This window comes from Brachyhypopomus gauderio, chromosome 17, assembly GCF_052324685.1.
Source record: "Brachyhypopomus gauderio isolate BG-103 chromosome 17, BGAUD_0.2, whole genome shotgun sequence".
Lineage (NCBI taxonomy): Eukaryota > Metazoa > Chordata > Actinopteri > Gymnotiformes > Hypopomidae > Brachyhypopomus > Brachyhypopomus gauderio.
In genome coordinates, this window is record NC_135227.1 from 18,014,599 (window position 1) to 18,024,922 (window position 10,324).

General features: G+C 43.4%; 1 protein-coding gene and 2 long non-coding RNA genes across 5 annotated transcripts in view; all 3 read right to left on the bottom strand.

Annotated features, from left to right (window-relative positions):
* The window catches only part of LOC143480106 (uncharacterized), a 14,003-nt gene extending 10,941 nt beyond the window's left edge, over positions 1-3,062 (bottom strand). Inside the window, exon 1 of the long non-coding RNA XR_013121780.1 lies at positions 2,777-3,062. This is a non-coding gene — a long non-coding RNA (uncharacterized LOC143480106). The remainder of the gene's footprint in view (positions 1-2,776) is intronic.
* A 92-nt stretch (positions 3,063-3,154) lies between these two features.
* cdk1 (cyclin dependent kinase 1) lies at positions 3,155-6,653 on the bottom strand. 2 transcript variants are annotated; one of them, XM_076977589.1, is made up of 8 exons: positions 6,501-6,653; positions 5,784-5,836; positions 5,513-5,669; positions 5,071-5,194; positions 4,820-4,990; positions 4,329-4,492; positions 3,829-3,970; positions 3,155-3,716 (listed from the first exon to the last, which is right to left on the bottom strand). In XM_076977589.1, the coding sequence occupies exons 2-8, from the start codon at positions 5,818-5,820 to the stop codon at positions 3,603-3,605; spliced, it is 909 nt and encodes a 302-aa protein (XP_076833704.1). In that variant the 5' UTR covers positions 5,821-5,836; positions 6,501-6,653; the 3' UTR covers positions 3,155-3,602. The 2 variants fall into 2 exon arrangements, with proteins under 2 accessions (XP_076833704.1, XP_076833705.1); XM_076977590.1 differs by having other exon boundaries at positions 5,784-5,862; positions 6,501-6,622.
* Positions 6,654-7,853: 1,200 nt separating this feature from the next.
* LOC143481217 (uncharacterized) overlaps positions 7,854-10,324 on the bottom strand; it is an 11,193-nt gene continuing 8,722 nt past the window's right edge. For both annotated transcript variants that reach the window (XR_013121984.1, XR_013121983.1), the window contains exon 9: positions 7,854-8,997. This is a non-coding gene — a long non-coding RNA (uncharacterized LOC143481217). The remainder of the gene's footprint in view (positions 8,998-10,324) is intronic.

Sequence of the window (10,324 nt, forward strand, 5' to 3'; positions counted from 1 at the left end):
CTGCTGTTTCTTATTTTATCCACAGGTCTTGACTGGCTGTGTTGCCTGAAAGGCTGTCCCTGTGTCTCCTTGCTGGCTGTGTTGCCTGGGGGCTGTCCCTGTGTCTCTTTACTGGCTGTGTTGCCTGGAGGACGGTCCCTGTGTCTCTTTGCTGGCTGTGTTGCCTGGAGGACGGTACCCGTGTCTCCTTGCTGGCTGTGTTGCCTGGGGGGCTGTTCCCGTGTCTCCTTGCAGGCTGTGTTGCCTGGAGGACTGTCCCCGTGTTCAAGATCCAGCAGTGCTGTGTTGCCTGGGGGGCTGTCCCTGTGTCTCCTTGCTGGCTATGTTCCCTGGGGGGCTGTCCCTGTGTCTCCTTGCTGGCTGTGTTCCCTGGGGGGCTGTCCCTGTGTCTCCTTGCTGGCTGTGTTGCCTAGAGGACTGTCCCCGTGTTTAAGAACCAGCAGTGCTGTGCCAAGCATTACTGTCAGCAAAGATGATCAAACAACACGTCACAAACCACTACAGGCTCTTAGGCAGAATGCATATTAGTGCATTTTGTGGTTTATGTGGGCTGAATCACACTCTAATGAGTGTTGTACTCACAGGCGTCAGACAAGGAACTCTTTCATTACACAAAAGCTCTGAAATGTAACACCTTTAGAGGTCTGTGTATATGCACAAAGCTACCACAGCTGGCACCAAAACACATAATATTCATGGGCTTGTATGGCAACACAAACCTCATTTTTAGGATCAAAAACATGATTTGACTGATTAACATGTTATAACCTTGTCTACTGCCATGAAGGCAAAATACGTAACAGTTGTTAAGATCTCTCGTGGAACAAACTAATATTCAGGTGAGCTTCAATGTCACATGTAAGAAAGTGTATGTTTCTTGGGAACACATACCTAGGGTTATGCTACTAAAATATACCTGGTTTTTTCCAAGCCAAAGCACTTCAAAGCCTGGTCTGTGCCTTTCAGAGTATAGCAAGATGCAACTGATCCCTATAGATCCACCAAAGCTAAATCCAGAAATCCAGATCCCAACATGGTGATTTCCTCAAGGTAACAAAGAGACGTAGCAGACCTCCACCTCAAACATCACGTCTGGTAGGCTTGCCTGCACTGCTGGGCCTCTTGTCTTCAATGTAGTCTGGCTCAGCTCAGTTTGCTTCTTCTGAGGGGAGTGTCATTGCTCATCAGAGAATTGACATGGATGTAAATACGACAGGATCTAGTGGAACAGCACCAGGCACCCTCTGCCCTACATGGCATCTCAGTGCTCGGGAAATGCTGTCATCAGGCAGACTGTACGTGCTGCAACAATTGTTGAACACTTCTTGCAGTTTAAGTCTGCTGACTCCACTTTAGTCCCATACCACGGCGCCCTCATCCCCTTAAATGTCACATCCCTGGTTCCTATATGGTGGGGTAAAGACAGCCAGCAGAGCTCTTTACAAACACCACACCCACACTGACCTAGTGAACCATCAGAGATCCCCCTGGCCAACAATAAGAGAAAATGCAAGAATAGTATCAAACATCTCAGACGAGAAAGATGTGCAGACATCCACACGGATGGTTGGTGTCTTAGTAAAACAACTCGCTACTCCTCCACAACACTGCAGGTTCAAACGTGTTCAGGTCCCTCACCACCTGTGCTGCAGTTACTGGCAAGTGGCATTAAAAATAAATCAACAAATAATGTAGACATTACAAACAAGGGCAGGTAGAACAGAGCCCTATAGCCCCAACGTGACTGAAGCTGTTTGGGTGACTTTCACAAGGGAGAAGAACACAAGACTAAACTTAAAAACAGAAGATAATGAAAAAGCTTGGAGGAATTAATAATGGGTTTCTGGTGAGACATCCACACAATATCTCGATAAAGCTGTTGGACAGGACCGCTTGGTGCCAAGCCCATTAGCTCACTGGTTTAAGAGTTCCTTATCTTTGTCAAATCTTTAATGCAGAGTGGATTACAGGAAGCTTTGCTTGGACTTGTTATTTTTCTTCTGTCAACTCTGAAGAGTGACATTTTATTATTTTTTTCTGAGCATTTATTTTTTTTCCAGGGACTTCATCTGACCCATGTGTAGATAATAGGCATGTCACATCCCTGGGACATCAGTATTTGCATGTGCAACTGCATCAAGTAACGGCATTGTGTCTGAAAGCAACGAGATGACAAAGTAGGTTTTATGTCAGCAAACAGCCAAACCTTTTAGCACAGTGGACTACTGTGTAGATCTTGTGAACGATTCAGTAAATCACGCGTTGACTCATGAAAGCTTGACTTGTAATGATCTGAAGCCAAACTTGTCTAGCTGTAACATTTTTGTTCCATCAGATGCAATTTGTTTTTAAATATTTCATGATGGCATCATTATAGATCAAATAACTGACTTGATCAGTTTTTGTTTAACTGTTTGCCTATAAGATTAGTAAGCAATGCTTTACATTGACTAATTTATACTGATTTAGATCCAACTCCACACAAACAGACAAGAATAGAAATAGTGACATGCATTTTTTTTTTTAAACAAAAACCGGAACTGGGTCTCTGGTATCAGGAATAACCATCTCCAGTCTATAAATAATGCAGGACTCATATTTAGTCATCACCCTGTCTCACACAATGAATGAATCAGTTAAAGAATAACAAAAAAAAAAACACACCCATGTTTACCTTTCTATAAATATGCAATCCATCATCAAAAGAAAGTTTCAGATTTTAAAAAGGCCATGTACAACCACAAACTTAGAACGGTTCATCTAGTGTTAAGATCACCTTTAATGTTCCTCTTGACACACCCGACCAAGTCATCCTGTTCCCCAAAACGCAAACAGCCGGAGGCCCAATACAGCAGCTCCAACAAACAGGATGCAACGTGATTAGGGGGAGGAAGCACTTTCATCGAGGGTCTTTAGCCTGGCTCAGTTCAGCAGCGCGGAGGGAGAATGCAGCTCCCTCATGGCTGCGGTCACCTCAGTCACCGTGGTAACATCAGCTTCCACACACGCCATAAAAGAGTAAAAACCCACACAGGAAGCAGATCATCAGACATGGAAGACAAGTTTGCTGTTGAGGAATTTTAAAGTGAACCCACACAAGCTGCTGTTCGGCACAAGCAGCCGTCTACAGAAAGAGCAGAAACCAACGCTGGAGTTCAGCCCCCACAGAGTGAAGTTTATTAGAAATTTAGAAATGCATAAGGTCGGCTCTCAGCCCGACTCATCTTGGAGAAAACAGAACATTTATTTACAGACCAATATTTTAGATTACATACAAAAACATGAGTATAGGAAAACACAAAAAACAGACCAACAAGAACACACGAGGAAGAAGAGGATCAGTATTGCTGCATCATCAGACTGCTATCAGCGGTTCTGTAATTACCCGCTAGAATCAACTTAAGTTCTGGAACTCTGGATCCAATTCAGTAAAGGTGAGACACTGAATTCTAAACTCTCCCTGATGTGTTCTAGAATAAACGGATTCCAGAACCGAAGGCCTAACCGGAAGCCCTGCTTAGCGCCAGAGTGTCGTGTGTCAGGGGTATCCGGTAACAAGGAGTTCTGTCAGATCTAACACGTGGATTAGTGGATGTGCAAGTTTAACTCTTGAGATTGCTGGCAGGCAATGTGGTTTTATCCAAATCATCAAAATAGGGGTGGGTCATAGCCTGCCGTGCAGAAATTCGCTTGAGTGGGTCATAGGTCAGCATTTTCTGAAAGAAAGAAAGAGAGAGAAAGAGAGAGAGAGAGAAAGAGAAAATTACAAGGTGTAAACATCTGCCGTTTTCCTTTGAACCAGTTGTACTGAAACATCACTGTGTTTACCCCGAGCAGGTCCAGGCCGTTCTTGTCGAGGTTCTTCACCATGCTGCTAAGACTGCCTGACTTCCATTTGGGGAACGTGTTCTTATAGTCTGGTAAAGACTCCACATCTGGCCACACGTCGTTATTGGGAGTACCCAGAATCCTTTACATGTGCAAACGTATAGAGTTGTGATCTTTGCATCATTTTTGAAGCAAACAGCACATAAACTGTTGCAGGTTGCATCATAAAGACCAATATTTGTTTCTTTGCATTGATTAGCTCCGTAGGCAAATTAAATATTTCTGCACCAGACACTTTATACAGTCCTAGGTTCTCCATATGATATTAAATGAAGCATTACATATCTCTAGGCTGACAGTACTTGTTAATTTCAGCAAGTACTACACATTTAAAGTGAAATACTATAAATTAACAGATGTAAGAGTCCCAAACACAGAACACCAGGCCTGACTAATAGAGATCAGAGACTCAGAACCCATCCCAGGTTCTGCACGTGTACCTGAAGATACGAAAGAGCTGGTCGATCTCAGAGTCCCCATGGAACAGTGGCTTCTTGGTGGCGAGTTCAGCAAAAATGGTGCCGATGCTCCAAACATCTACAGGAGTGGAGTAACGAGATGCCCCGAGCAACACCTCTGGGGCTCTGTACCACAGAGTCACCACCTACACACACACACACACACACACACACACACACGGTAAAGTCCAGGCGATGGCACAATAAAAAAAACAATAATAAATCAATAAAACTACATAATAACTAGGACTATCCTGGTACATAACCACTGTACAAAACAATTCTCCACACACACAAAGAAAGTTTACCTATTGATTGTGTGAGTGTTACCTATAAAATGATATGTGGTGTGAGACCCATCTTTGCTGTATACAGTGAGCTGATGTGTTCAATCAGGGGAACCCCGAACACTAGATGAAGTCTGAGTGAGCATGCACCCTGAATGCCCATGAAGGAGTGAGTTGGTTGCGTACCTCGTGTGTGTAGACTCGGACAGGAACCCCGAAAGCCCGAGCTAGTCCAAAGTCTGCCAGCTTGATCACACCTTTATTGTCAATCAGCAGGTTCTGTGGCTTAAGGTCACGATGCAGAACTCGACGACAGTGACAGAACAGAATCCCTTCCAAGATTTGATACAGGTAACTCTACACAGAAAACACAGAGACGTATTACTAACATATAACTCTAGGGAAAGGATCACATGTGCGATTTGGATGCAACGAACCTTGACAAGCATAGGATCCATGTACTGGCCTGAGGGAATAGAGTCCAGGTACTTCTTCAGATCCATTGACAGGAACTCAAACACTAGGTACAGCTTGGACTCCTGCATGAGTACATCCAGCAGTCTGAGGGAGGATGAGGTCAGAGACAGGGGGCCAGACCAGTGAGTACTTCGACATGTTATACAGGTAGAAACACAGCTGCATCACTTACTTGTGTGTGTGAGATATTTTATATATACACTTAGAGATGCATAAAGTACATAATGGAAGTCATAACTGTACCTTCTCCCACAAAGGACAACAAGAAATGCTTTAGGTGTTTACGCTTTAGGCAAAATAAGTGCAGGCTAACTTGCAAAAAGCTGCTCGCGTCGCTAAACTTGAGGAATATGTGGAAGTAGACAAGGCAGTCACCCCCCCCCCCCCCCCCCCCCAACCCACCGGACAACGTTGGGGTGTTGAAGCTCTTTGAGCAGGGAGATCTCTCTCACAGCTGTGCTGGGCACTCCTTCCTCCTCACTCTCCAGACGGATCTTCTTTAGGGCCACGATCTGCCCCGTGGACTTGTGCTTACCCTTATATACCACTCCATATGTACCTGAGTCAGCACAACGACCCCACACACCCCCAGGTATGCAGAGTTAGTACATCTAAAATGATTCTGCAGTTAGTTTTCAAACAAATGATTAAGCAAGCAAAAACATTCACTCACCTTCCCCAATTTTTTCTATCTTCACGTAGTCGTCCATTGCAGTATTTTTTCCCCTGTGTGAAGATATTACGTATAAAAACTGTAAAAAAAAATGTTCTGTTCATCGTGACATTTAACAGACGCTCTTATCCTGCTGAGAGCGATTTACAACAGTGTTTTGTCATCTACTCAACAGTAGGTATCCTAACCATCACAGTATGTTGGAGGTCAAAGAAACCGTTGAACTAGAAAGCTGCTAAAAAGCCACAGGACAAAAATGTAGGTAATAAGGGCGCTGACTAGCTGTATTAACTCACTAACCAGCTGGTATAGTGTGTGAGGGGACACTTCTCCATCAGTAACCCCAGATAGAGGAGTAACGTCAGGACACTAGACAGCTCACAAGCTGATTAGTGACCTTTAGCTTGACTGTTACTGTGTATAACGTTAACTACCTACTTTCTGCTGGAGATTTTTTTTAAATAAGATATAAATACTGTCAAATGTTGTCACCAGTGTAGACAGCCATCTTGCAAACTAATGCTAGGTGAGTTAGCTAACTAGCTAAACTAGTTAGCGGACATGGTTAGCTAGCTAACTTACGCAGCATTAGTTAGCACGATGGGTAGGTGTTAGCGCTTTTCTTTAGTGTCAGTTTGCCTGAGGTGACTTGAAATTCATCGTCAGAAATACTTAGAGATTCAAAACAGTTATTTATAACAGTATTAAAACACTCACCAGAACTTCAACTTTAATATAAGACCCTTCTTTCCAGTCCTAACTTTAGACTAGACCCAGCGGAGTCCTGACAATACTGTTTAGTTGCGAGAGGATTTCCTAGGTTCAAACTGGCCGCCCCGACGCAATTCAAAATGGGCCAATCGTATCACTCTGAAATTTTCAAAACGAGCCAATGGGAGAGCGGGACAGCTGCAGCGGGAGATGTGTTTTAAAACGCGGTTCGGGGTCCGGAGGGTTGTCCTTCGACACTGTACAAAATTACACTACAAGTCATTACAAAATAAAAGTCGTGCATTCGGAAACATTTACGGTACCATTTCAGGTCTGGTTGCCTGACTAGGTCATACGAGACGTTATACTATTCATAATGTTTTATGCTTAGTAGAATGCTTGAGTGTGTTATGCTTAATATAATTTGTGCTTAATAGTATAAAATATGTAAAAACCTACTGAGTATCTGTTGCTCAGTGTATACGTCGTCACACATTCTCCCGCTGTAGGTGTAATGTGGTGTAGGTGTAGGTGTAATGCAAATCTTATAAACGCAACCGTTTTCAGAAAGAAATATTCGGTAGCAGCGAGTCAACCCAGATAACCCAGGTTTGTAGGGGGTGACTGGGTCAGATTTAGCCCCTTCATTAGATGCAGTCTCCACATTTACTAGTTTAAGTTCTAGAATGAACGAGCAAATTCTAGAATGAGAGTGAAACGGTGGAGTTGGTGTAGATGGCTAGGCCATACTGTTTCTGTTGATTATCTGGGATTTGATGAGAAGTTTAGGACTTGCTATCAATCACTGAAGCAATTTCACTCCTGTTGCGCATTGTGTGCCACTCATGCAGCGGTCGATTAATTAATCGGACAGACGATTAATACGGGTAATTAAATGCCATTTAGGATGTAATCACCAGATGATTTATTTACAAAGTTGTTTTTGTAGAAGTTATGATCAGAAATATTATTAAACTGCTGTATTTTGTCAGACGCAAAATACCCAGAACGTGTATCACCATTAATATATCAGCCTCCCAGCTCTGTAAATATTGGTTTCAGGCATATTGGATTACCACTACACTCACGTAATCATAGGTCAGCAATGTTATGCCAGGGCAAAATGTGCTTTACGTCGACCTGTAATTCGGAATAAAGCATGCTTTGTAATGTGCGGGTATGTATGTGAGTGGGTGTGTATTGATACCAGAACTCAGAGCAGAATCAGGGTCTGCCTGGTTCAAACATACAGAGTTGCACCAGTATATTTTCGCTGTGTTTCTAACAGACTTCACGCTCACCAGTTGCCAGTGCAATGGCGTACTCGTGTCGGTCCACCCTGTGGAAGAGGGAGATGGGGTAATCAGTGCCTTTTTTATCATTTAAAGGCACATGCGTTCAAACCGGATCTGCCGAATGAGAAGATTGCTATAGTGAAATAGAAATTTATTTAAGACCCCAGGAAGCGGTGTTAACATAGCCTACAGAAAAGGAATGGCTCCCAAGCGCTCCAGAAAAGCCTTCGTCCAATATCACTGAGTTTGATCTCTGATGATGACACAGCTATTCGTAGCCAGGAACCAGAGAGAGCAAAACAATGAGCTGTGTGCTCTCAGGGATGAAGACGTGTCAGACGTGGAATACGTGCACTCCCCTGTCAATTACAGTGACACTGGGTGTCTGAGGGCTCGTGCATCACAATGGGGCGAATGATGCTATTCTGCCTCCTGATGTTGCGCGCGTCGGAGTCGCAGCTAGAAAAGACGCGATTGGCTGTCTGCGCCTCAGAGGAAGCGTGTTTACAGCCCTGTTGTATGACAGCGAGACACACCTAATGGGTGGGAATTGGGTATGAATATATTAGAAAGAAAATCAGGGTACACATTCTAGTATATACAAAAACAATCAAACCAACAAGCAACCCCCCCCAATACTGTGGAATAGGCATGTCATCTTTAACAAAAGTAAAATGCAATACCCATCACCATCACACGATGACACTATAGTAACGTTTTTTACTACGGGATAAATTTAGAACGTCACTTCTAGAAGCCCTGCCTCGTCTCAGCACCACTTAGTATCCTTTGATCAACACTTTAAGCCAAAATATGTTTTACCTTACAGCAGTGAGGCATAATGTTTGTTGATGCTAAAAGGCCCACAGCTTTGTTTATATCCTAATCAGACATCGAAGCACATGCACGCCCAGCCTACGTAATGGCAGCATCTAACACACACCGACATCCAGACGCTCCATCTGCGGTTGGTCTAATTGCATTTTTCATGTTGGTTTGATATCTGCTTCACGGATGCTGTCATGAAATATCATACTGCCATGTTTCCTATTTCAAGTGCGCTCTTCGTGTGTCCCCAGATGTCATATATGTCCTTGGGTCCAGGAGTGATGCTGCTACATCTCACAGCATCTGTCCATCGTGTATGGCAGTCACCACAGTAAACATCTACTTGAATTCTTGGATTTTTGTCCGAGATCTTATAACTGCTGCTAGATCAGGGAGATATAAACATAAATCAGTTGGAAATATAAACACAAATCTGTGATATGAAAGACTGCCCATCTTTCCTTCTATCATACTGTCAGAGGGTGTACACACACACACACACACACATATTGGATTAAAGGTTAGCTACAGATACCGATAAGCCTTGGTAAGTCCAGATCTCAAATTACAGCATCACTGGACAGTCCTGACTTTAAGAATGTCTTTGCAATCTCTAATTGGTTCTGTGTATGTCTCTGTGTCTGCATCCATGTGGACAGATGCATGTGCTGATGTTGTGTGTGTGAACGTCCACCTGCTCAGTCTGCTGCGTCTGGATGCACCATCAGCTCCATTAAACTCAGCACTAGCAGAGCAAAGCCTGCCTTTATAATTACAGTTTGAATGATTGTCTTCAGCTTGGAGACGCAACTCTCCATTCAGACCCTCCAGGCCCAAAGGACCAGAGCTTAATTAAGATGACAAAAGCACATAATCCTCTCCACTGCTTAGAAACAGTCACTATTTAATCTAAGCACTCATTAAGATTCATATTTATTAAACTCTAATTGGCTGAGGTGTCCAATTAAAAAAAGGTGGTTTTGAATTGGAGATCAAATAATGAGATTATAATCTAGTCTGTCTAGATTATTTTCTTTATACACTGCAATTTTATAATGCTGACCGTAATCCAGGAAATAAACCAACACAAGTTTTTCATTCAGAATATCATTGAATATTTTCTCAGCAAACATGTTTAGTATGCTTGTCTTGTGTTTATTTTCATTGAATTGTGTGTAATGTGATTGGTTGGTGTGGAAATGTTGGGTGGGGGCTGTGCTGTGTTGCTGATGCATGTGTGTCTTAAGACAGAACCAATCAGGCAGTCCTAAGGCCTTCAGACATGCACAGACACGCTCACACACTGTTTCCAGGCCAGCTGTTTGAGACGTACTGAGAGATGTCTTCAGGGAGGAGCATGCGCGTGCGTGTGAGGAACAGACAGAGATTACTAAGAGGGAGGGAGAGACTTTGGGTGTGTGTGTGTGTGTGTGTGTGTGTGTGTGTGTGTGTGTGTGTGTGTGTGTGGATGTGAGTGTGTGTTGCCAAGAGAGAGTGTGGTGATGAACCACAAATAGCTTTGAGGACACTGGGATTTAAGGGTGAAGGAGAAATGTAAGGGAGAGGGGATTGGTGAGGGTGCTATCTAGGACATGACCAAAGAGTCTCCCACCTAGATTTGGTAATAATGCATGATCTTTCTAGAGAAACCCACACAACAGGCCATATAAAACAACACGCACACAGGAATACTAAACGATCAATGTG